The 27,774-nt window shown below is 39.6% G+C and overlaps 1 protein-coding gene across 1 annotated transcript; it reads left to right on the forward strand.

Annotated features, from left to right (window-relative positions):
- Nucleotides 1-2,469: 2,469 nt before the first annotated feature.
- LOC122657945 (enoyl-CoA hydratase 2, peroxisomal-like) lies at nt 2,470-27,457 on the forward strand. The gene is made up of 11 exons (XM_043852750.1): nt 2,470-2,711; nt 3,570-3,592; nt 3,743-3,848; nt 18,832-18,902; nt 19,103-19,175; nt 20,449-20,488; nt 23,096-23,168; nt 23,242-23,392; nt 25,998-26,068; nt 26,797-26,970; nt 27,081-27,457. Exons 1-11 carry the CDS (start codon nt 2,655-2,657, stop codon nt 27,166-27,168), a joined length of 927 nt encoding a protein of 308 aa, XP_043708685.1. The 5' UTR covers nt 2,470-2,654; the 3' UTR covers nt 27,169-27,457.
- Nucleotides 27,458-27,774: the final 317 nt, after the last annotated feature.

A 27,774-nucleotide genomic window follows, 5' to 3' on the forward strand; every position in this document is an offset into this window, starting at 1 on the left:
ACAATCCTGTTACTAAGAAAGGCAGGTTGGTCATGTGTCATTTCTCAAAGTCAGTTTATAATTGTTAGCATTGATTTATGTTAGGCATGAAGTGGGATCGAGGTCGAAGTCAGGGGACTTTCTAAGGGATCAAAGGTGCAGTGTTGCTGGGTTGCACGCCCATAAAAGTTTGGTTAAGATCTGATCAATTCACCTGCCTGCTTCCAAAGTCTGATGAGGTGGTATGACCGTGGGACTGTTGACATGTTATTTCATATTGACTGCTTTATTAAGGAATGTGATGTATTTGTACTTAAGAAACAATTGGGATTGGTTGTTCATTTAGTTCAATATTTCACTAGGAGAGCTAGGGGTGAGAGTTTGTCTACTTGTCAATTGGGTAGGACGGATGAGGCATCTTGTTGATTGTCTACTCGTCAACTTTATGGTTCATTTCAACTACCACATGTAATAATGACGTATCATGAATGCTTTGATTCATTTCTACTATATATGATAATAATTATCTATCATGCATGGAGCATGCTGAATGTGGGGTATAAAAAAGGGAATGTGGGTTTTAAAAAAGAGAAAATCTTGTTGTAATTAAATTGCTAAAGAGAAGTTGTAATGGTATTTTTGTCTTTTTAGTATTACATGGTTCTTCTTTCAACTAATGTAAAATCCTACTTTTGCCACTAGAGTGCATGCGCAACATGCCCCTAAGAGGTCAAGAGATCGACTCTCCTATTTCACATTTGTCATAAGGAACCCCTTTCCCCTTGTTTAAAAAAATCTCTTTTAGTTGTGAAAAGTCTCATTGGGCAGTTAGATATGATAGACATAAAAACTAAAAATAAAAATAAAAACTATCATACCATATATGTACTCAAAAGATGTTTAAGACACTGATATTTCTTGAAAATGACATACTGGCCAGTCAATTTCAAATGATTTTGAACTTTTTTTTTTTTATTATGTACTTAAAAAACATTGAAACTAATGATAATTGTTGAAAATAATATATTGATAAGTCTACGAATTAATTTTTTGGAAATATTTGAATGATAGCTCTATAGGTGTATTTGAAACATGACACCTTCTTTTAATTGCCCCGTCTTATTCCCAAAAGTTCTTTAAGAGAGGAATATAAAAGAGTTTTTAAAGACAATTTGAAAGCAACATATCGTGATGTCATTACTAAAAGGGGTCATTGTCATACACATTTTTTTAGTATACATGTGAACTAACACTATTACCTTCAGTTAAAAAAAAATTCTGTATCATACTAAAAGAGAGAAAAGTATATAGTTTATAAATTATTTGATCCCTTGAGGGATGTAAAATATATATTATAAACTTTAAATGTCACTTCCCTACTTTCTGTCGCAGGCCTTCTGGTTCCAATTAAGAAATTTGTTTGGGTAGCTTTTTGCTGCCCTTCCTTGTTCAAAAAAAAAAAACTTTAACTGTCATACATATCTTATTTATATAATATATTATATATCGAAGATAATAAGTGATAATATATTTTATTATAGTGTTATTTTATGTAAAATTGATAATTTTATCCTTGATCCTGCCCAACTCAGTCCAATCCATGCATCTCTTCCTTCCCCCACTCCATAATCAGGGCCAATCAGGGTCAGCTCGACCCGACCCTGAAGGTGAGTCAGGGTTAGATTTTCCAGGCCCTGAGTCAAGGTCAGGCAGAGTATGGGCCCAGCTAAGGGGACTCAGGGTTGGGCTGGAGTTTTAAAAAACCTGGCCCAACCCGACCCTATTGCAGCCCTACTTCCACCCATTTCTTCTCTTATCCTCAACTTTTTGAGGTATAATCCTTTTATTAATGTTTTCGTCCCATTCTGGTTTTTGGTGTGACATCTTTTATTGATGTTTTGCCCCTCTCCAAGTTTTGATGTATCATCTTTTTTTGGTTTTTTGGCAATTACATAGGATTTATTTGCCAGGTTATGCCTTTGTATTCTGCTTTTTCTATTCATTCATTTTTTTATTGGGAGAAAGAACGTCACCCGATCATGCGTTTGGTGTGTACCTGTGCTTAGACACAATTGAGCCTGAAATGACCGGCACACCCCTACATTTCCATGGGGCGGGGTGATCATTTTGCGTCCGCTGTGTGTAGGCGCAGATACATTCCCAGACGCACGATCGGATGACATTCTTCCTCTTTTTTATTTATTAAATAAAAGGATAGAGTTCTCTGCACTGGGGCAAGATACGCCCAAACATATGGGATAGGCGCAATGACTAATCCGCCCCCCAATGACGCAAAACCGGTCATGTGCTGCCCCATGTGTCTGGGCGCAGCCTGCGCCCTAAAAAAAATCTTCTGACATCTCCTAAGTGGCGTAGTAGACACTTGTCTCGATACCACGGGAATTACTGTCAACTTCTTGCCTTCCTCAGTTGGACAGTTAAAAACACTTCTCTTCCTGCAACTCTTTCCCTCTTTTTCTCCATTCGTCTATGTGCCTGGGATTTGGATTTAGATTTATCAGATGACGAGCTTTTAAGCTCTTATCCACTTATCCTTGAATTCCACTTTTCTTGATCTACTTGCGGCAGACTTCAGAGAAAGTAGTGCTGTGAGTTTGCTGACGCGCAGATTTCGCAGAACTTAAGAAAGTCGTAAATATATTCAGAGGCTTTTAATGGCGGGGAGTTCAATTTTCGATCCTGAGCTGGCCATCTCTCACAAATTCCCTGAGGTTAGCATTTACGTTTCGAATTGCACATCTGTGTGGTTCACTTTATCGATGTGGCTAATATTGATCCAATTCGAAGCTTTTACCGATAAATAAAACAAATGATAGACGAACAATTCTCTCTGCAAACTGGTAAGCATAGGAGCTGGCGTCATCTAATGGCTCTAGGTTCAACATCGTAGAAGGACGCACAACCCAGTGAATTGTGTTTTCTATCTCCGGTGAGCCCTTTAATCAAGTTTGATGATCAGCCGTATAGAACTCAGTCAGAGGATCTCCTACATTGTGATATGATATTGATATGTCATCAAAGAATTATCAACCAAGGTGACCGATCGTTTTCTTTTAGAGTTATTTGGTGGTAGGATTCCTTGTGGTGGTATGTGGCAAGAGAAATTTCTTGGCACCGACGTTTTTTTCATGAAATAAAAATATTTTTTTAACAGGAAATGTAAGGGGTTGAGAGGAAATATAAAATCATTAAACTTGAATAGATTAAAGTTCATTGTCAGGCAAATTTAGGTTTACTGCATCATATGAAATTCTTGAATGTCAAATCCATTTCATCTCCTCTGCTAAGAGTAGACATGAAAACCACAAGAAAAATTATCATTCTTAACATCAGCTTGGTACATATTTTTTCCATTATTATAAAGAAATTACTGGATCATGATTTAGAGAGTACTATTCTTGTTTTTTGCCAATGGTTTCTTTACATTTAAAAATAATTGGACGATGGTCCTCCTTGTTAGATTGAATAATTCCCTTGGAGTTAATTTGTTTTTAGTTTCTTCAATTCTTTATTATGATTAGTGTTTTTCCCTTTTGTTGCATGATTGGATGCACACTCATGCACTGCAGACAACATTCACCTATAATGAAAGGTAGAACCTTCAAGAAGCTTATCTGATGCATCTCTTATTCTCGGGGTTATTTTCTTGCAATGAGCTTTATGCATCCTTCCCTAGTTTTTATTCTTTGGGCATCTAATTATGAGCCCTATTATATGTTAATGATTTATCCTTTGTGTACAGAGATGTAGCACTCTATGCTCTTGGTATTGGTGCATGTGTAGGGGATGCCTTGGATGAGAAAGAGCTGAAATATGTCTACCACATGGACGGACAGCCATCCATCCAGGTCTTGTGAATTTTATGTAATTGTTCCCCATGAAATTATCCCATGCTGTGCACATATATTTGACACACACGCACACAGCAAGCTTTATTGATACACAAGAACAACAGCAACAACATCTCAGCCTTATCCGAACAAAATGGGGTCAGCTACATGGATCCTTACCCTCCAATCAATTCTGTTCGAGGTCATACTTGATACAAGGCGTAAGTTTTGCATGTCTTTCCTCATCACTTATTCTAGAATCATCTTAGGCCTGCCCCTGGCTCTTTTAGCTCCTTCAATCTGAATCAAATAAGTCCTTCGTATTGGAGCATCCAAGGGCCTCTGTTGAACATGGCCATGCCACCTGAAAAGAATTTCTCGTAGCTTATCATGTATCAAAGCTACTCCCAAATCAGCTCTAATATGACCATTCCTTACTTTAACCTTTTTAGTTTTGCCACACATCGATTTCAACATCCTCATCTCAGCTACGCTGAGTTTATCTATATGATGGTTCTTAACTGCCCCAAATTACGCACCATACATCATAGCCGGTCGTATGATTGTCCTATAAAATTTTAATGATTAAATTTTAAAGGAATACATCGATCACATAACACTCCAAATGCACCTCTCCACTTCATCCATCCTATTTTAATTCTCTGTGGAACATCATCCTCTATATCACCTCCTTTATGTATAATTGAGCTCAGATACCGAAAATAATCATTTCGCAGAATCTCCCTTTCATCAATTTTCACCACCTCATTATCCATCCTAGTGTAACTAGGCTTACACACTATATACTCCATCTCCGTTCTACTTATCTTAAAACCTTTGATTCCAAGGCTGATCTCCATAACTCCAACTTGGCGTTAATCCACGCTTTTGTCTCATCCACCAAAACAATAACATCAGCAAAAAACAATACCAAGGAACCTCCTCTTGAATGTCTTTGGTTAAATCATCCATGATAAGCACAAACGTGTAAGGGCTTAAAGCTGATCCTTGATGTAACCCAATTGTAATTAGGAATTCAGTACATTGACGCCCCCTCCCCCCCCCCACCCCCCCACACACACACACACACAGAGTTCATACACTAGTCAGCATACCATCATACATAAAGCAAGATTTATTGATACATTTGAAAACATGGTAAGAAACCAGATTAGTAGTACAAACCTAGTACTAAAGCCTATTGCAAAATTCTGTAATATGGGATGAAGTACCTACATCCAAATTCCAACAAATGTTGTATGTGGGTAGTTCTAGGACATTTTTTTCACTCTCATATGCAGTCTGCAGTGGACATTTTGATTTCCTCTTTTCTAATTTCTATAAAAGTTGATTGCATGCATTCATTAAATTTCATATTTATTGCACATTCTCATTGTTTTGTTATAATGATCTATTCATAGACATGATTAGTTGAGAGAATTAAATGGCTTTGGGTTGACAACTAGCAAGGCTTTAATAAGAGTTGCATGGTGAAACAAGGGCCATATAGCTCACCCTGTTTAGTTGGTAAAACTGTAAAAGGCTTAGTTGAGTTGATTTCAGTTCATTAGCTAAGAGAATATCATTATGGAATTTGGAAATGTGTAAGAGTTTTTTTGTAGTAGAATTGTTTGACTGATCATTTATAAAAAAAATTCACTCTAGTTTGCTGTCCACAGTGGGCATTTTTATATTCTATTTTATATTGCTTATAAGTTTGATTGATGGCATCGTTTAAAATTTTGATTTGCTATACATTCTTGTCTTTTTATTATTGTGATTTATTGCATTGCCAAATTTAACAAAAAGAATTTCATTATGCCATTTTTTGGCAAATGCATAAGAGAATTCTTTCTTATTAATGGAATCATTTTGACTTATTCTTCTCTCCAACCTTCCCCCCCCCCCCCCCAAAAAAAAAAAGAAAGAAAGAAAGAAAGAGAAAAAGAGCAACAAAAAGCAAAAAGTAAAAACAGAGTAATGGTAATCAAACAATTCAATAAAACATGCAAGGGAGCAGTTTTAACTTTACTGATCCAGAGATCTCCTTCACAGAAAACTTATAGAAGGTACAACAAATGTGAAGAGCTTCATGAACTATTTCTTTTGATCGATGCCTAGGAAAAAGGAATGAAAATTTCTTAAAGCCTTACTTCAACCCCTCAATCTTGGATAGAATATGATGGAAAAAGACTTCCCACAGTTGATATGACATGTAGTTGATTTATTTGATTGCAGATGATGATCTGAAGCTAGCAGGAGCTAGCCGGATCCTCTGTAAAGGCCTTCATTGACCCTCTAACAGCAGCCCCAAGACCTGCAGGATAGTGGAGGGAGGGAGAGCTGGGCGTGTTATCTTGTCACTTGGAAAACAAATCAAGTTTATTTTGTTTACATACCCAATGTATTGTTACACTGTTAGCTTGTCCAAATATCAGTACCTTTGTCATGGTTGGCACCATAATCTGGGAATAGACGTGTTAGCTTTGGTAAAGGTGTAAATTGTCCATCAATCTACAGGCTAGAGCCATGAGACCCTTCCTTCTTTTTGGATAGCAGGGACCGCAAGTTTTGTAGTCTTAATCTCAACAATCTTATTCCAAGTATGACCTTGGATAGAGCCTATTGGAGGGCAAGGATCCATGTAGCTGACGCCATGTAGCTGAGATTCTCCTAATTTGTTGTGTTGTGCCTCTTCCTCTTACTTTCATCTTTCGTTTTCTTTTTATTTTCCATCTTTCTTTTGTCGTTTTCCATTTTTCATCTCATTTCCCATTCCTCTTTTCCCATCTTTTCATTCCCCTTTTTTGGTTAGGCCTCAATTTTCCCTACTTTGTTTTGTTTGTGTTGAAATAGGCTGCTTACCCGATTGGCGTAAGTAGTCCTAGTTAGATTAGGATTAGTCCTACTAGTCCTAGCAGATTAGGATTAGTCCTAGTCAAGTTAGGAGTAGTACTAGTCAGATTATGATTCTTTTCTTTTATTTTTTCCCTTTGTTTTATTGTTCTTCCCTCAGCCGAGTCCTATTCTGGCATTCCTAGTTGTATTAGGAATTCCTAATAGGATAAGGACTGAGGCAATATTCCTATTTGTACTTTGATTAATTGTACTTCAATTCTATATAAATAAAGGGCCTTGGTGATCGGTTAAGATCATCTAAGCATTCTCTAAATTCTCTCTTCTCACATGGTATCAAAGCAGGTCTCTTTGACCTAACCTGGTTCCTACCCCTCCCCCCTTCCATCGTTCTCTTTTCCATTTTTTTTTTCACTCGATATCTATTCCCCTCCCCTCCCACTCGAATTTCTTCACCTTTTTTTTTGTTTTTTCTCTCCAATTAGGGCAATGAGGTGATCTGTGAGATAGATGCTGCCCTAATTTATCACCTCACCAATTGATGAATTCAGAAGGTTTTGTTCGATAGCTGCTGCCCATACTTCTGCGATATTTTTTGGAGTTCTCCCCTGCTGAAGACCAATTTCTCCTTGCCATTAAAGCTGGTTTTCTTGGGATCCATCACTGCAGGCTTTTTGGACAGCTGCTGTCTCTGTTTTTCTTCCCACCATTGAGGCATATCTCCACATCGATCTCTTTTCCAGGTTTTTTTGACATAAACCTGCTATTTCTCGATCTGGTTTTTTTTCTCCTCTCTGTGCGGGCTGCTGTTTGAACACATCTGCATCAAATTTCAAGGCTGTCTCTACAGTATTTTATCACTATTTGAAGACCCCTAAACCCCAATCGATATTTCTCCTCTAGGGTTTTTTTTTCAAACCCTACCTATCGAACTTTGGATTTAGGGCTGCTTGTTGCTGCCACAGGGATTCATCCATTTTTTTATTTCTGTTTTGCTGCCACTGTGTTGTCTACAATATGGGGGACATAGAAGTGACCACGGCCAACTCTGGAGTTGATTTTCAGCCGCGGATAGAATTCCTCCCTTATGCTGCATCTATTAAACTTAATGGATTTAATTACCTCATCTGGGCCAGATCTCTCTCCTTGACTGTGGCTGGTAGGGGACTTAGTGGGCATCTTCATGGCACCACCAAACAACCTGCTGAAGAAGGTGCTGCCCGTACTAAATGGGCTGCCAACGATGCTATGGTGATGTCATTTGTTTTAAATTCTATGACCATTGATCTATCCAGTTAATATCTCCTCCTTGACACTGCTACTCAGATATGGACTGCTGTCAAGGGAACTTATGGTCGATCAGGAAGTGGTGCTCAGGTGTATGAAATCAGGAAGACACTCCAAAACACTATTCAGAAGGAGATGTCTGTTACTAAATACTATGCTGCCCTCAAGTGTTTATGGCAGCAATTGGATCATTATGCTAGGTTTCAGCCTACTACTACTACTGATATTACTGCCTATTATTCTTATGTTGATCAGTTTCGGGTCTATGATTTCCTAGCTGGACTCAATGATGATTATGACCCTATCCGAATGCAAGTCCTTGGTCGGGTTCCTTTCCCCACTCTAGAGGAGACTTTCTCTTATGTTCACAGTGAAGAGACACGAAGGGCTGCCATGATGCTTACTCCCAAAGTTGAGAGATCAGCCTTACAGACTGCTGGCTCCACCCCTGTTACTTCTTCTGACAGTGTTGCTGCTACTACCACCAAAGAGCCTGTGACGTGTGAGCATTGTCACAAACCATATCACACTAAGGCTCAATGTTGGAAATTACATTGGAAGCCAGCTGATGTTGAGGCCAAACGTGGTCGTGCTAAGTCTAAAACCAAAGCCAATCACACTGAAAGTGTAGCTCCAACTCCCACTGCTGACATTGGTTTCTCCCAGGACGAACTCCAGGCCCTACGTCGTATGTTGAACACATCCGCTGCCTCTACTACATCTGCTGCCAATTCAGGTTCCTTCTTTGCCTATACAGGTATTTCCTTTGCTGGTCATTGTGCATCAGTAGTTTCCACTCCATGGATCATAGACTCCGGTGCTACTGATCACATGACAGGTTCTTCCAGCCTTTTTAATACATATTCTCCTGCTTCTGGTAAGGATAAAGTCAAAATTACTGATGGGTCCCTCTCCTCCATATTAGGGAAAGGATCCATTGGTTGTTCTCCTTCTCTTACCCTGTCATCTGTGTTGCATATTCCCAAATTTACAACTAACCTTCTTTCCATTAGCAGTCTTACTAAATCCCTAAATTGTAAAGTGACTTTTTTTCCCACTCACTGTGTTTTTCAGGAACTGGACTCGGGGAAGACAATTGGATCTGGTAAAGTGCATGGCGGATTGTACCTGCTTGATGGCGATCCTACACCTACCCAGGCTTTACCATCGGCATCTTTCTCTTCTGAATTACATAAATGGCACTCTAGGCTAGGCCATCCCCCTTTAGGTACTTTATCACATTTATTTCCAGCATTAGTTAAAGACTGTAATAAGGAAGACTTTTTTTGTGAGCCTTGTGTCTTGGCTAAATAGACATGTTCAACTTATCCTATTTCTAATAATAGATCCTCTTCCTTATTTCATGTTGTTCATACTGATGTGTGGGGTCCTAGTAGGAAAGCTTTCCTGTCTGGACATCGGTGGTATGTCACTTTTATTGACTGCTATTCTAGGTTCACTTGGGTATACCTTATGCACACAAAAAATGAAGTTTTTTCATGTTATCAACACTTTCATCAGTTGGTTAAAACCCAATTTAATGCCACTCTTCAAATTTTGAGGAGTGACAATGGGAAAGAGTATATGGAAGGTCAGTTCCAAAAATACCTTGCTGCCCATGGAATTCTCCATCAGACCAGTTGTGTCGACACTCCAGCCCAAAATGGTGTGGCTGAGAGGAAAAACCGCCACCTCTTGGAGGTGGCTAGGGCTCTTCTGTTTGCTCGCAATGTCCCTTCCCTTTATTGGGGGGATGTTGTCCTTACTACAGCCTATTTAATTAATAGGCTGCCCAGTCGTGTTCTTCTTTCCAAAGCTCCTATTGAGCTATTACGTGGCTCTTCTTCCTTTATAGTCCCACCTAAGGTGTTTGGCTGCGTTTGTTATGCCAGGGATACAAGGTCCCCTGGTAAACTTGACCCACGTAGTCTCCGCTGCATTTTCTTGGGATACTCTGCTACTCAGAAGGGGTACAAATGTTATTACCCTCCATCCCGCAGGACTTTTGTCAGCGTTCCATATTTTATGTCCCCACCTCTTCAGGGGGAGAGTGTTAGTGAAGATGTGCTGACTATTGACTCTCCACCTCCACTTCAGTCTGGTTACCATGAGTCTGAACCAGTTCGGCCTGCCCCTAATACTCCTCCTGACTCAGGGGGAGAGGTTCCTATACAGGGAGAGACTATTTCTATTCAGGGGGAGCAATCTACCCCTGTCCAGACTCCTATCCAGAGGACTATTAGTGAATTTCAGAGGAGGATTTGATAGAAGTCATGTAATAGGGGTAGTTTAGGAACTAGTTCTATTACTAGTTGCCTTATTATGTAATTCTATTTTTTCTTCTTTATTTTCCTTATACCTCCCTAGGGAGGTGGATGTAATTCTCTATTAGTTATGATTGAATGAATATATGGTGTATGGAGAAGCCTCTCCAGCACAATCGATTACAGCCTAATATTCTCTTCTCTCTTCTATTGCTATCTTCTTCCTCCTCCAACTTCTTTCTTCTCCCTTCTTATTTCCTAAACCTAGAATCTAACTTGGTATCAGAGCAGGCTCAAGGTTTGAGAGTCGTGTTCAGTCCCTGTTTTCATTCTTTCTCTTCTCTTTGAAATCCTTTGTGTCTAAGGATTCCAAAGAGGACATTTCTGTGTACAACTTTGCTTAAAGAATATGGAATAGGCTCATTCTAGCCTTTTTTTATGATTGAAGGCTCTACTTGAGACCTTTTGAAGCTTCTTTGGAGATTTGGATCTCCCATGTTGCTTGCTCAAGTTCCTGGTCTCGGTTTGAGTTGCAGTGCTTGCCATTCTCGGATTCTTTTTGTGTCTTGGTTTGGCCCTTTTGCATCGTCAAGGCCACTTATGAGAGTGGATATGATCTCCTTTGCTGATTGAAGAAGCTATATGAGCAGTTTTGCTCCTTGTATGGGATCCTCTGTTCTGCCCAGGTAAACCCGAGAGTATTTACTTCTTTTTTCTTGCTTCGAGCTGCAGTTTGATGCTCCCTTGGTTGAGGGATGTATATGCATAGCCTTTGTGAGGCTCTTTTACTTGTTTGAAGTTATTACTACACCTTGCAAGCCTTTGTGAGGCCTCTTCTTAGGGACTGCCTGCTGGACTGCTGTTGTTATGCACTAGAAGTGTTTGATTTAAGTCCTCTTAGAGATTTGCTGCTTGGACTACTTCGGCAGTGTGCTATCCTAGGCTGCTTATTGGATTTTTTGCTTGTTTGGGTTGAGTGTGTACTCCCCTTGTATTTGGTGTTCTTGTTTATTGTCAAATCCCTTCCATCGCGTTGCTGGATGCATCGTGCTTGAATGCTGCTGATTCTGCCCCTACTGTTGTCCCTCGGTTGGCTTATGAGTACTCACCATGATTTCTTTTGTGAAGCTTGATGGTACTAATTACCTAGATTGGTCACATTTTGTGAGACTTTCTCTTAGGAGTAAGGGGAAACTTGGATATATCACAGGTGCTATCAAGGCTCCCACAGCTGATTCACCTACTTTTGATAAATGGGAGACTGAAAATTCTATAGTTATGACATGGTTGATCTTCTCCATGAAGCCCGAGATTGGGAGGATGTTTATAAGGAAGGAAACAGCCAAAGCTATTTGGGATAGTGTCTCTGTGGCCTTTGCGAGTAGGTGACACTTGCCAAGGTATATCACTCCATCAAGCGAATCCACTCATTGAAACAGTGGTGGCACTATTTCGAGTACTACGATGACGTTCCTTAGTCTTGTGGAAGAGTATGATCACTACAGAGACCTTCATTTGACCAACCGGAGGATGAAGCCGAGGTGTATCGACTCTTGAAAAGAGCGTGTCTTCTCTTTGCTTGGTGGTCGAACTCGACTATGAGCCGAGTTAGACTCAGTGTTAGGCCGGTCTCCCCTTCCCTCTCTTAGTGAAGTCTGTAGTTACTTACAGAGTGAAGAGACCAGGCGACTTACTATGGCACCACCACCAGCATCATCTGAGAGGTTAGCCCTCAATTCTAGTTCTGTTCGAGACACCCGTGGAGGTGGTAGAGGCCCAGGGCCTAACCGTGAGGAAGCTAGTACTGTGGAGACAGTTGGTGCCAGTGGAGTTGGGCGAGACAGATTTAAATGTGATCATTGTGGACGCATTGGACACACCAAGGATAGGTGTTGGTCTCTCCTGGTATGCGTGGTCGTGGTGGCCGTAGAGGGGGAGCTCGAGCTCATTTTGCAGCGGCGACTGATGCTGATGCCCCATAGGATGACTCCACCTTTATGGATGCAGTGGTTCGCTAGGTTGTGTCACAGTTGAGCACATCTTCTACATCTAGTATGGCTGGATCCTCATCATCCTCAGCTTTGCAGGTCTCCACCTCAGCTTCCACTGCTGCCCAGTCTTGGGTCATTAACTCGGGTGCCATAGACCACATGACTGGTACGTCTCATTATTATGATTCCTATACCATTTGCTCTGGTAAGGACAAGGTTAGGGTAGCTGATGGCTCCCTTTCCTCCATATCTGGTAAGGATAATATCCCTGTGACATCATCTATTTCCCTCTCTTTTGTTCTTCATATCCCTAACCTTATACTGAATCTTTTATCTGTGAGTCATTTAACTAAATCTCTTAACTGTTGTGTCACTTTTTTTCCTTCTCACTGTCTTTTTCAGGATTTGGTGACGAAGAGGATTATTGGTAGTGGACGTGAGGAGCAAGGCCTCTACTTTTTTTATCCCTTTTTGCCCACAGCTCATTCCTATGTGTGTGGTCGAAATGATAGTAGTTCTGCGGATTCTGTTATGTTATGTCATTGTCGTCTTGGCCATCCATCTTTTGTAGTAATGAGGAAAAAATTGCCTCACTTATTTTCATCTATTGCCTCTTCTTATGTTTTTCAATGTGAACCATGTATGTTTGCCAAACATTGTCGGTCTTCATATCCTTATCATGGTAATAGAACTGTTGCTCCTTTTCATATTGTGCATACTAATGTTTGGGGTCCTTCCCCTACTACTTCTTTATTTGGCTTTCATTACTTTGTGTCCTTTGTTGATGATTTTTCCCGTGCCACATGGACTGTACTTTTAAAGCATAAGAGTGATGTTTGTGATGCCTTTCAGAATTTTTATCAAATGATCCTTACTCAATTTGAGACTCGCATCAAAATTGTGCGATCTGATAAAGGGGGAGAGTACATGTTTGGTGGCCTTCAAACCTTCTTTACTACTCATGGCATTATCCATCAGCTAGTGTGTGTTGACACGCCCCAACAGAATGGGGTTCTGAGAGGAAAAATTGCCATCTACTGGAGGTTACCCGTAGCCTATTGTTTGGCATGCATGTCCCCAAGACCTTCTGGTCCGCATCTCTTCTCAGTGCCTCCTTTCTCATCAATCGTATGCCTACCAAGCTTCTTAATTTCAAATCTCCATTGGACATCTTATCTCCCAAGGTCTCTGCTTTTTCTCTTCCACCTAGAGTCTTTGGCTGTGTTTGTTATGTGCATATTAACAAATCTGCTCGCACTAAACTTGACCCCAAAGCTCTAAAGTGTCTCTTCCTTGGGTACTCTTCTACTACCAAGGGGTACAAGTGTTATCATCCTTCTTCCCGCCGCTGTCTCATTTCCAAGGATGTTACCGTTCTTGAGTCTATCCCTTTTTTTGTCCCTTCTCAGCATCCTCTTCAGGGGGAGAATTGTGGGAGTGAACAGGCTACTGATGATTTCTTTCTTTCTCCTCTACCTACATCCCCTTTATGCTTGACATTGGGAAACATAGGACTGTAGATGTGGTTGAGGTTGATGATCAACCAGGGGGGAATACAGATTTGGTTGTTAAAAGTGGTTCTGGTAAAGAGATGGTAAAGAAGGATTACCACCTTACATACAAAAAAGGTGAAAGCTTGCATAATACAAGAAAGATGATCTACCAAGAGTCCTCTTCAGATCCAGATCCACATCCTGAGATCCATCCTCCTCAATCAGGTGACATTTATTCTCCTCCATCTGATTTGGACCTTCCTATTGCTATTAGGAAAGGGAAAAGAACTTGTACTAAACCTATATCCCAGTTTGTTTCCTATGATGCAATTTCTCCTACAGGCCTTGCCTTTATTACTGCTCTCTCTACTACTTCCATTCCCAAGAATGTCATTGATGCTATGTCTGACCCAAAGTGGAGACAAGCCGTGTCTGAGGAGATGATGGCACTTGAGAAGAATGGTACTTGGCAACTTGTTGACCTCCCCAAGGGACGTGTCCCAGTTGGATGCAGATGGGTCTATACAATCAAGTATAAATCTGATGGTAGTATTGAGAGATACAAAGCAAGGTTGGTGGCCAAGGGGTACAGTCAAGTCTATGGAATTGGCTACCAGGAGACATTTGCTCCTGTGGCCAAGCATAACTCGATAAGAGTTCTTTTATCCTTGGCTGCCAATAAAGATTGGCCTTTATATCAGTTGGATGTGAAGAATGCCTTCCTTCACGGTGATTTGGAAGAGGAAGTGTACATGCACACTCCACTAGGCTTCAAGATGCCTTTAGCTGAAGGGAAAGTGTGCCTCCTTAAGAAAGCACTATATGGTCTCAAACAGTCACCAAAGGCATGGTTTGAGCGCTTCCGACGGGCTATTCTGAAGAATGGATACTCCCAGAGCCAAGCTGATCATACTCTCTTTACCAAGCGGAGTAATGGTACTATCACAGCCCTCATTGTCTATGTTGATGATATCGTGGTCACAGGAGATGATACAGCTGAGATAGGTAGATTGAAGAGCTACATGGCACAGCAATTTGAGATCAAAGATCTGGGTCCCTTAAAGTACTTCTTAAGAATAGAAGTATCAAGGACCAAGAAAGGAATCAACATATTTCGGAGGAGGTTTATTCTTGACTGTTGGAGACGGGGATGTTAGAGCTGCAAACCCAAGAAACTCTCCTATTGAGCGAGAATCACAAACTAGGAGAGGACTGTGGTCCTTCTCTTGTTGGTGCGGGAAAGTAACAAAGGCTAGTGGGGAAGCTTATCTATCTCTCTAAGACTAGGCCAGATATCTCTTATGCGGTGGGAGTTGTCAGCCAATTCATGCATGCTTCCAAGAGTGGCCATTTAGATGCTATGTATCGCATTCTGAGGTATTTGAAGTCCTCTCCAGGGAAAGGACTGTTGTATGCAAGGCACAACCACTTGAGAGTGGAAGGTTTCACAGATGCCGATTGGGCTGGTTCCATTACAGACAGGAGATCTACCTCCGGCTATTGTACCTTTGTGGGAGGTAACTTAGTCATATGGAGGAGTAAGAAACAGCACGTTGTGGCCAGATCTAGTGTCGAGGCAGAATTTAGAGCTATGGCACATGGAGTATGTGAGCTCATCTGGCTAAAAAGACTGGTTCAGGAACTTGGATTTGACACTGAAGGACCTATGAGGCTGTCTTTGTGACAACAAGGCTGCCATCGAGATCGCTCACAACCCCATTCAACATGACGGACTAAGCACATTGAGGTTGATAGACATTTTATCAAGGAAAAGATAGACTACGGTTGTATTTGGGCTCCTTTTGTGAAGCGGTGATCAATCGCGGATATCTTCACCAAAGCTCTTGGCTCTCCTCGGTTTAGCTCTTTCTAAGCAAGTGGGAATGCATGATATATATTCTCCGACTGAGGGGAGTGTTAGAAGTCATGTAATAGGGGTAGTTTAGGAACTAGTTCTATTACTAGTTGCCTTATTATGTAATTCTGTTTTTTCTTCTTTATTTCCCATATACCTCCCTAGGGAGGTGGATGTAATTCTCTATTAGTTATGATTGAATGAATATATGGTGTATGGAGAAGCCTCTCCAACACAATCGATTACAGCCTAATATTCTCTTCTCTCTTCTCTCTTCTCTTGCTATCTTCTTCCTCCTCCAACTTCTTTCTTCTCCCTTCTTATTTCCTAAACCTAGAATCTAACTGGATTGATGCTAGTAACATGAAGACCTATGCAAGGAAACATAAGCAGGTTCAATCAACTGTTGCTCCAGTACCCATCCAATTGTCGAACCTTGATCCAGAACCTGCCTCTCCACCTGGTAATGTTCCTTCTCCTCAGTTACCTATTACTCTTCGCAAAGGGGTCAGGACTTGCACTCAGCATCCCATATCTCATATTGTTTCTTATGACTCTCTTTCCCCATCCTTTCGTGCTTTTGTTTCCTCTCTTTCTTCTGTTCGTATTCGTAACAATTGGCAGGAAGCTCTATCAGATGGAAAGTGGAACGCAGCTATGATGGAAGAAATGGAAGCCTTGAAGAAAAATAACACATGGGAGCTTGTGGTTCTTCCACCTGGGAAGAAAACCGTTGGATGTAAATGGGTGTTTGTGGTGAAACAGAAGGTGGATGGCACTGTGGATAGGTATAAGGCACGACTCGTGGCCAAAGGGTTCACTCAGACATATGGCATAGATTACTAGGAAACTTTTGCACCTGTTGCAAAGTTAAATACTGTTCGTGTGTTACTATCTTGTGCAGTCAACCTTGGATGGGATTTGCGGCAACTAGATATAAAAAATGCCTTCCTAAATGGAACACTGGATGAGGAGGTGTATATGGACATTCCACCAGGGTTCTCTTGTGACAGAAACCAAGGAAAAGTATGTAGGCTGAAGCGTGCACTTTATGGGCTGAAGCAGTCACCTCAAGCATGGTTTGGCCGGTTCCACAAGGCCATGATTTCTGTGGGCTATAAGCAGAGTAATGCTGATTACACACTCTTTATAAAGAGGGCTAGTGAAAAACTCACTGTTCTTATAGTCTACGTTGATGATATAGTGGTTACCGGCAATGATGGTAATGAGATCAGACGGTTGAAGACCTTCCTTGGACAAGAATTTGAGATTAAAGATCTAGGAAAACTACGATACTTTCTTGGGATTGAAGTGGCCAGATCTTCTAAAGGCATTTTTCTCTCCCAGAGGAAGTATGTCCTAGACTTATTGGCTGAGACCGGGTTGCTAGACTGTCGTCCTTCAGATACTCCTATGGATCCTACTGTTCGACTCCAGGAGAAAGAGGGTGAGCCTGTTGATAAAGACCGGTACCAAAGACTTGTAGGGAAGCTGATTTATCTTTCACACACTCGTCCTGACATTGCTGTCGCCGTGAGTACTGTGAGCCAGTTTATGCATGATCCCTACTCTTCTCATATGGAGGTTATTCTTCGTATTTTACACTATTTGAAGTCAGCTTCTGGAAAAGGAATACTTTTGTCTACGCATGGTCATCTACGGATAGAAGCATACACTGATGCTGACTGGGCTGGTTCTACAGATCGCAAGTCTATTTCTTGGTATTGCTCCTTTGTAGGTGAAAATCTTGTCACATGGCGTAGCAAGAAGCAAAATGTTGTTGCTCGTTCTAGTGCTGAAGCTAAGTTTCTAGCTATGGCACAGGGTATTTGTGAGTTACTCTAGCTTAAAGGGTTGCTACAAGATCTTGGTGTTCCTATTCTTCTTCCTATGATGTTGTACTGTGACAACAAGGCTGCAATCAGCATAGCACACAATCCTGTACAGCATGATCGTACCAAGCATGTTGAGGTGGATAGGCATTTCATCAAAGAGAAGTTAGAAGATGGGCTGATTTGTATTCCCTTTGTGACATCTGCGGATCAACTTGCTGATATCTTCACCAAGGGATTGTTTGGAAAATTGTTTCATCCCCAATCTAGTCAAGTTGGGCATGATCGACATCTTTGCTCCAACTTGAGGGGGAGTGTTGAAATAGGCTGCTTACCCGATTGGGGTAAGTAGTCCTAGTTAGATTAAGATTAGTCCTACTAGTCCTAGCAGATTAGGATTAGTCCTAGTCAAGTTAGGAGTAGTACTAGTCAGATTATGATTCTCTTCTTTGATTTTTTCCCTTTGTTTTATTGTTCTTCCCTCAGCCGAGTCCTATTCTGGCATTCCTAGTTGTATTAGGAATTCCTAATAGGATTAGGACTGAGGCAATATTCCTATTTGTACTTCGATTAATTGTACTTCAATTCTATATAAATAAAGGGCCTTGGTGAGCGGTTAAGATCATCTAAGCATTCTCTAAATTCTCTCTTCGCACATCCATGTAGCCGACCCCATTAAGTTGGGATAAAGGCTGAGTTTGTTGTAATCTCAATAATCTTATGAAAATGCTGTTGCTTTTGTTCCCTGTATTTCTGTGTGATCCGCTCCTTGTCCAGCCAAGGGGTTGACAGGAGTTTTGTCCAGTTTTCTCCCCCTCTGGTATAAATGAAAGAGGTTTATTTATCAGTAACATAGTTTACTCGCTTGGAATGTCGAAAAAATGAAGTATTTGACTCCATAAGGATTATCCTCTGCTTACTTTCTAGCTTCTCAGATATCTTCATGGATTCCTTGCAGATTGTTTTCATGGAAGAAAATTTTGCAACATTTTTATTTATACTGTGTAAAACTGTGCACTCGTTAGCACTATCTTATGTTTATGGAATGTTATTCTGAGTTCCTTTACTGGTTGCATAAATCCTGTGAAGGGAGGTTTAAATTGTTTAGGTCCTTTATTGGTTGCATAAATCCTGTGAAGGGAGTTTCAAATGGTTTAGTTAGAGGGTTTGTGCCAGCAATCAACCCGACACAACCCTGTTCTTTATCCAGGCTTGTGAATGGCAATGGAGGAGCATTGAGTTTGCCTGCTTACTTACTTTGTCTTAATTTTAATCTAGAATTGCCTTATATTCTTGTTTATCTTTTAATAATGAAATTTCTAATGCTTTGCAGCAAGGCATCCTCCATTTCACCAACACAAGCTGCTCCTGCATAAACTCAATTTTTTTTTGTGATTTGACCATAACTGCTACTAATTTGCAGGTCTTGCCAAGTTTTGCTGCTCTTTTTACTCTTGGAGCTGCAGGAAGCATCCAACAGCTACCAGGGCTGCAGTAAGTCTTTACTACATTCAATAAATAACAAGGATGTCACTTTGTGTTTTATTTACCTTTTTATGATATTATGTCATCCATCATTTTTTTCACATTCTCTATGCCACCTTGTCTTCTATGTAAATTTCCGGAAAATTTATGGTATAAGCAACTTTATCTTATGTTATCAAGTAAAAACTTATGGTTTTTCCTGCTACCAGATTTGATCCGCGTCTTCTATTGCATGGTCAACAATACATAGAAATCTACAAGCCGTTACCTACAAGTGGCTGTGTAAGACTTCTGACCCAAAGATCTGAATGGTAGTTGTAGGATGTGCTATTAACAATTATTTGGTTGTGCACTTCTGCGTTCACAATCACTTCTTCATTGTTTGAGTTTGGAGAGTTTAATCTCATTAGTTACTTACATAGCTGAGCAATTTGAGTAAATGGATTGGAAAGATTTAGAATAACCTATCCTGTGTAATGATCCGATCTTGAACCCATTGGAGTTGGGAAGATTAATTGTGAGTAGAAAATCTTGGTGGAAGTTGTGCTACTTAAGCACTGATTTATGTTGCCGTTGGATATTGATGTAAAATTTGAAGACCTAACAAGACGAGACATTTTTATAGTTATACGACAATGTTGTGATATATATCTTGGATAATATTTATCAAGAAATGATGCAGACACCTTGTTATTTGTGTTAACCTATTCCCTGCAAAAAAAAAGGAAGAAGAAGAAGCAAAAGCCCTAGAGATTTGCATATCTTAATGCTTTGAGAATCTAAAAAACAATGAAATTCATTGTACACCTGTTCCAAATAGAATTCAGTTAAAAATCATATGCCTTTTTATGATGTCATGAAATCTTGACCAGGATGAGGAGAATTTTTTTTTTTTTTGGAGCTATGAAATTTGTCATGAAACATTGAGTTACTGGATTGATATTGATTTATTTTGTGTCTTTTACTCAATGGCTTAATTGATTGTTGATGTTCTATTGGTTCAAAACAATAACAAATCATAAAAACTACAATGATCACTGTTTCGTTTCGTCTCGTCATCAAGCTGATGGTGATTTGTCTAGCTTGGAATTATCATTTTTTTTACTTCCCATTTGACCTGGTACAGTAATCATTTTCTTATTCCATTCTACTAAAATTAGAAATCAGTGGACACCTTTCTCTCATTAGGTGTCGACTTCTTTGCCTTTCGTATGGCTGTTTTGGCTGGCTCCTTTAGCCCTAAAGAGCTTTCCTCTTTTCTTTCTTATAAATAAAATCTTCTATTTACACCACACACACGCGCACACACACAGGGCATGAAAATCATTACTGGATGGGAGTTAGATTTCTAATTCCCTTCTATTCCAGCTAAAAAAACAGAAAGTCAGCCTGTTTAATTGTATCCAGTTGATATTTAAATATTAGATTGGTCGTCGAGTTGTGAAATTTGATAGGATCCACACTTTTATTTCTTTTTTCATTGTCTCGTTGCCCTTCTCATTATGTATTTTATTAGCTAAGAGTATAACAATATGCCTTTATGTTGTTTATTCAGATGCAAAATAAAGTTGCAGTTTCTGGATTGCATGATAAAGGTCTCTCTCTCTCTCTCTCTCTCTCTCTCTCTGTGTGTGTGTGTGTTGCTGGAGGTAAAGAGTCAATACATTGATTTTTCGATTGTGCATTTGGTAAGAATGCCTAAGTTGATGTAGCGAAAACTAGTAATGAATCTAGAAGTCCTACAGGTCCAGATTATTCAAGGATAAATGGTAGAATTGAATGGGATGGATCAGAAGGTATCTATTTGCTAGATTTGCTTGACAGGACATAAAAAACTTGAAGAGAACTCTGAAAAAGCATCACAGGTTCTCAACAAATTTGCTGGATTATGTATTAAAGTAGCTCGGCGCAATGGTAAAGTTGCTCCATTTCGACCTAATGGTCACGGGTTTGAGATGGGCAACAGCCTCCGCAAAGCAGGGGGTAAGGCTGCGTACATTATGACCCTCCCCAGACCCGCAGTGGTGGGAGCCTCATGCACTGGGTACACCCTTTTTTTATGTATTAAAGTAGCTAGGTTTTGTGTTTTGGGAATGGTTGGGCAGATGTGGGTCTGTGGTGGCTAGTTCTTGGTGGTCTGGTTTCCCTTCTTCCGAGTAACCTTTGTTGTCAATATACACAAAGAAAAAAAAGAAGTTCAAACATGCCAGTAAACTTAAGAACATAGAGATGCAAGTGGACCAATCGAGGTAGAACTCAAAACAGACTCATGGAACCATGGATGGAGTGGTGGACAGCCACACTGTATGATCATATATAGTCCTAAAATCAATTACAACTCACAATAGGTGGTTTCATTGAAGCCAGGCTGTGGAGCCCACTACGCTCAATCAAGGAACACGAGGAAAAGCCCCCCATCGACTGGTACTAAATTATTTTCATTTGGATTCTATAACTTTGAGTTTGGTTGTGATTGTGCAAGCGCCATTATCTCATTCAAAGGGATTTTCTTTTGTTATCCCATCAGAATCATTGAAGTTTTTGAAGGCCCAAAAGAAGCTTACTCACCGGCATAGAGCCCCTCTTCCATCAATAGGTACTCCCAACGCTTCGACCACACGCCCTAGCATTGCCTTTCCTGCAGGAACATCCACAATAGATCCAGTGCACTTGACAAGATCTCTTTCTTTAATAGTGGTATCACTTCCAAAGACAACAATTCCTACATTCTCATTCTCAAGATTCAACGCTATGGCAATCAACCATTTCCCCAGCTTGAATCTCGTTCAATCCATGAACACGTGGAATCCCATCTCCAACTGAGACCACTTGCCCGATCTCATCCACTTTCAAATTCGTGTAAAAGTTGGTAATTCTAGTTTCTAATAGAGTCGTGAGTTCCACAGATCTGGGAGAGAATTCTATAGTTCACAAATTGGATTTTTTCAAGGGAGAAATCCGCTTTACTAACTGACTAAGAAAGCAAATCCATAAACCAATCTCTCAACATTTTATCGAGACGGAGTACACTGAACACAAGCTATACCGCGTTCGCTCCACTGAATCAAATAGCTTTTGTTGAAGGCTTAACGAGTGAAGATTGGAACACCACCGGTGACCGAAGCAGCACCCATTGGTGGATGGTTTTTCTATCCAATCTCTCACTTGAAGAACGATAGCCACTTGGACTATCTACGTATGATAGAGTTCTATTTTCAGTAAACTGAATGTCCTTCCGTTTTCTTGCTGGGCAGAGGCCCTTTAGGGCCTTGTGGTGTGCAAGTTCTGGTTGTTACTAATATGATTCCAAAAACAAGGGCTCTACAAGTGCCTATCTATTGTAGTGGCAGGCTTGGAAGCGGACTTGGAAGCCAGCAATTAACCTTTCTTCATCTTTTCTTCCATTCGTCAACAACTATAGATAGCAACTACCTGGCTCCATAGCTAGCGGTATTATGTCTTTCATTGGAGAATAAGGAAATGGAAACGGGCACATGATCACGACTCATGAGGCCAACCAACATAACACTGTCATGAATTTACTTATTTTTTGTTCGTGAATAAGAAAGAAAGCAATCAATACACCTAACCTTCACTTACAGCTGGAATTGCATCTGTCACCTGAGAAAGGACATTCTCTTTGATATACCAAAATATAACCCAGAGAAATCAATCTGTAATGTTCTGCATCTTTAGGTACTCACTCTTAAGGTTGATGAATCATTTCCAAACCAAGCAAATTACATGGGATTCACGTACAAGTTACAAAGATGAACAGTAGTCCTAGATCCTGCAGTGGAAGCCATATAATATACAGGTTGGTTTTAGATCAGTTGTCACATGAGTGAATGAGTAATGGTAAGTTGTTTTCACTGGATCTATTCACCTCACATAGAATATATATTAATAACTTTCCAGCCAATTTATGTTCATTAAGGAGAAGTGGCATCCAAGTTTCCTATTTAGAATTCTGGCGTATGCCAGGGGCAGGGAATGGAAGATGATACATATATTAAATGTTCTTATTTTCTTTCATGAAGTTGTCAAGAAGGCGCATGGATTGGGGGGGGGGGGGGGGGGGGAGGAGGGGAAGGGGAAAAGTAGATCTGGTAATTTAAAATAGTGTGCGAGTGATAACATTTTTAACCCTGTTTACTACAGACACAGAGCTTTTATGTGAGTAGTGATCTCTGACTTTCCAGGAAAAGCAACTGTTGTTGAGATGGACACAGTAAGTTATGATAAAGAGTCTGGTGAACCACTTTGCATGAACCGGTTAGTACTATCTTTACATAGTCCTCTGAATTGGCAATCATCGAGTTGATTTATCCACAAAATAACTATGCAGAATGACCATCTACTTGCGAGGTGCTGGCGGCTTCTCAAAGCCATCAGCTCCGTATTCATGCTCAAAGTATCCAGCCAATCAGATTTCACCTGTTAAAATTCCAAAGAGTCAACCTTTTGCAGTATATGAGGATTGTACCCAAGAATCTCAGGCATGTACCATCGTCTTAATGCATGTTCCAGAATAATTATTTTAACATCTTCTTTGTGGTGCTCCATAGATATTTATATGTTTGCAAATATAATAGGTATAAAACAGTCAAAGTTGTCAAAAGTAAATTGATGTGGATCACATTTTTTCATTGATCTGCCATATCAGCTGCAGAATATAATGACTGCATCTATTTTGTTTTTCTTTTCAAATTTCTAAAATTTGATAGAAAGGACTGTTTTTTCCTGTTTAATGACTCAACCAGTATTGGGCCAGCTTTGCTTGCATGATGACCTCAGAGATTTGGAACAATGTAAACTGTTGGTTCAGTTGATCCAGATAAGATTTGTTCAGTGTGTAGGATGCTTAATCTCTAACATTGTCCCATCTACTAGCAGACCTGATTCTCATTGCCAATTCCAGCTCCCAAGAATACTGCATAAGTCTCTCTCTGGCTCTGTCTGGTTGCAAGTGAAGCGAAGGGAAATCAATTATAAAAAGATGGAAACTTTGCGATCATGATTGAGACTAAATATGATAATCATACTATTCAAATGGAATCTATATTTTCCTTCTTAAAACCAAAGATTTTGGTTGCAAAATTTAGATAGGTTTGGACTTAGTTACACAATCATGTTAAATAATGATTACTAACGTTTTTATTGAAATTTTGATTTGATTTCACTTCCCTTGCAACCAGACGGAGGCTCTCTTTACTACTTGATCTTATTCAAATAAGTAACAGTTTGAAATCCTTCTTCCTTTAAATATAATATTGGAAAGCAAACTGTTAACTTGTGTCTGTCATAATCTATCATTATGATATTCCATGTAGGCACTCTCCAAAAAATCCAGTCTGGTTTCAGTCTAGAGTTTGTACTCACGTTGCATACCTTCACTCCTCAGTCCTCACTAATGCAGAACTTATATAGTTGTATGTTGTACATGTGTATTCTGGTTAATTGCCCACGCCAAACGAGATAACTCAGTTGGCTTAGGATTCGAAATGATCTGGAACATCGATTTTTGTCTTCTTTCCCAATCCGATTCCTTCCTTGGCTTTCTAATAGCATGGTTTTCTTGATTTATGCTTATTGAAGGTCTACTATATCGTTTCTCCTATATTTTGAAACCTGCTACTTGTTACTTTTGGTTGTGACACCAGATCATTGGTAAATGAAACCTAAATCAAGTGTACACTGTTGAGATTATGATTGTACCTTGTGTTCCACTGTTGAATCCTTATTATCTTCATTCTATGTCTGGAATGAGAATTTATGTTCACTGGTACAAAAGTTACTGTGATGGTTTTATTTCACACCCAATTGTTGAAATCTCAAAGGTCTCTATGGATTTCTAGGTGGTCCCAAATACATTAATATGAAACTATTGTGCGTGATTACACTCTAGTTCCTAACTGGTACATTGGTAAGAGATGGGTATCAGTTTCACTAAAAAAAAAAAAAGAAGAAGAAGAAATGGATATCAGTAATCTCAGAAGTGGCTAAATTGTTCCAGCAATCCAGCATACACATTTCATTAAAAAAAAATCCAGCATTCAAGTTACCACTCATGCCACTCGAAGTACTGTAGCATGAGGCAAGAATGGAAGAGTTAATAATATGATACACCTCATGAAGTCATCAAGAATTAGGTTCAGTTATACAACATTCAGAAACAAGAATAAAACTAAATAAATAAAAAGGGGTAATATGAGATAGGAGTTATTATTGGGAAAATTCTGAAGCTAGTTAACTTTATTGTTAGTTTGTTCTGAACTCATGCTATTTTTCTCAATTTCAAAGTGATCTATGTTCCTCAATTACATTTTCCTGTAGCCTAGGTGACAACAGCTATTAATTTCATCCTTGTTGGAGGGTACTTGATATACTTAAATAGAAAATCCTTGGGCCTCTTATTGTCATCCAACAAGGTTCCACGAGTGCTTCTGCTTGTTAAAAAGTATCCAAATTATACTGGAGGAAATATTAGAAATCAGGCACAATACCTTCATTGGAATCTTAGGTCTCCACTGGACCAGAGAGTTGATTCATTGTGTTTTATAAAACCTTCTTCCAATTCTGTCTGCCCGAAGGTCACTCTAAATTTTGGATTGGGTTTTTTCTGCTCTGGATTAACTGAAAGGAAACAATCTCTCTGTGTGCCTGTGATAAGTTCATGCCTTGGTAAACTTGAGTTGGTATTCTATAATTATCTTCAGACATCTAATGAACATGAATGCTCTCCAAATTTTTATCACGTATTTGAACTGCACATTTTTCCCTGTAATGATGAGTCTGTAGTGTTAACGTATAAATATTCCATTGTTTCTTTCTCTTTAAACTTTAATATTGCCCACGATATATTTTACAGGGTTCAAAAATGCCTTTTTCTCTGCTTGTTGGAGCTTTCCTTAATTGTCAAATGCTAAACATTGTACCAATTGTTGATCTCCTCATCTTTCTCAGAGAGGCTCCTCTCCCCCCCCCCCCCCCAACAACCCCAACACCCCTTTAATATTGAATCCTGTGTTATTTCCAGTTTATTGCTATGGGGGTTAAAACAAAGGGACAGAATTCTGAAATTTTTTGAATAATTTGATGCAGGCACTACTATACAGACTATCAGGTGACTATAATCCTTTGCATTCAGATCCTAAGATTGCAGAAATTGCTGGGTTAGTAAAACATTTTCCTTGGAAGTAATTATTGTTATTCTTATATTGGTTGCCCTTTAAGATCATCCTTTTTTCATTCAAAGCCTTATGTGGTTATGTTTTGTATGCATGTTTTCTGTCTTTGTTACTATAATTCTGATACATGTTTCCTGTAGCACTAGTGAGTGAAAGAATGTTTAGTGATTGGGTAAAAATATTTCATGAAGTTCACAATGTCCATGCTCTATACTGGATGATTTTATCATATGTTTCCTGTAGCACTAGTGAGTGAAAGAGTGTCGGGTGATCGGGTAAAAATATTTCATGAAGTTCACCATGCCCATGCTCTATACTGGATGATTTTGTCATATTTTATGTTAAGTGAAAATTCAAATTAAATTTCACTTCATTGGCTGGCTGTTGTCGTATGCATTGATCTTCATCAGGACAATGTTTAATTATTCATGTATTATCAAGAGAGAAATAAAGAACAGAAATAAAGAACAGCTTTTACTCATTCATGTATTAATTGTGTCCTTGAGCTCCTCTCTATTTTAGTAATAAGAAACTTAGGACAAATATCTGGACTCTGAAATATCTCTAATTCTAGTTTGCATTTACCCCTTCTCTTCAAAGCTGTGAGACCTCCAAGCAACTTATATCGTAGATCCCAACAAATATGAACATTTGATGAAAGCATAGGAGGAAGTGAAAATATCTAGACTTGTTTTTGTACTTCTTGTTTGCAGGTTTTCTCGTCCAATTCTGCATGGGTTGTGCACCCTCGGGTTTGCAGTTAGGGCAATTATCAAATGCATTTGCAATGGAGAACCAACCAAGGTGAAAAGCATTATGGGCCGTTTTCTTTTACACGTTTACCCCGGCGAGACACTGATCACAGAAATGTGGCTTGACGGAACAAGGTAGAACCCTTTGTCTTGTGCTATTTATAAGAATGAATACCTACTAAGCTTGAGAACCATTATGGCTTTTTGGATTGTCAAAGGACTAATGTCGGAGCTGGAATGTGCAGGGTCTTATATCAGACAAAGGTAAAAGAACGAAACAGGACAGTTCTGTCTGGGTATGTAGGTCTCCACCACTTAACTTCATTAATGTGAGTTCTACCCATGCATAAACTACACTGAAACTCCTGAATCCGGACTGCACATTTTGAGCCTTTCTTTTATTAATAACGAAGGACACCAACTGGTGAGTTGATGCTCCACACTGGCTCAAGTTGTTTGGTATGGCTACTTTGAAAAATGGCAAATGCAGGCCCTATTTATAGAAGTGAATAATTTATGAGATGTGTTTCACAAATAATTGTCGATAATGAGCTGATGATTTTCCTACCTCCTCTGTATTTTGCAATTACCGATGTATGGGATTTAAGTAATAGTTGAGCAAGAGCTGTATGATAAATTGCATTCGATGTTTAGAAGCTTTATGAAAGATTTTCAAAAGTTTATCCTGGGCATGAAAGTTGCCCTAGATGGATAGTAGAAATGCGAATATGACAGATATTGGTGACCCAATCAATTTAGATTACGCTTTGTTCAGTTTAATTTGATGTTTCCATTAATTCAATCTGGTTCTTGTTACATCATCCTACCACTCTTCCGATTTGATTTCTTCAGAACTGCTTGTTGGCAGTGCATGTTCATATGGCAATGACACCGGTATGGATAAGTACGGGTATTAAACATACTAGATGGTAATAATGC

The sequence above is a fragment of the Telopea speciosissima genome, chromosome 4, assembly GCF_018873765.1.
Source record: "Telopea speciosissima isolate NSW1024214 ecotype Mountain lineage chromosome 4, Tspe_v1, whole genome shotgun sequence".
NCBI classification, from domain to species: domain Eukaryota; kingdom Viridiplantae; phylum Streptophyta; class Magnoliopsida; order Proteales; family Proteaceae; genus Telopea; species Telopea speciosissima.

Excerpts from the sequence above, each read along its gene's own strand:
- LOC122657945 (XM_043852750.1), top strand. The coding sequence starts at position 2,655 with ATGGCGGGGAGTTCAATTTTCGATCCTGAGCTGGCCATCTCTCACAAA. Across the intron at positions 3,593-3,742 it reads ACATTCACCTATAATGAAAG|AGATGTAGCACTCTATGCTC; the intron begins GTAGAACCTTCA and ends CTTTGTGTACAG. Across the intron at positions 23,169-23,241 it reads GAACCACTTTGCATGAACCG|AATGACCATCTACTTGCGAG; the intron begins GTTAGTACTATC and ends ATAACTATGCAG.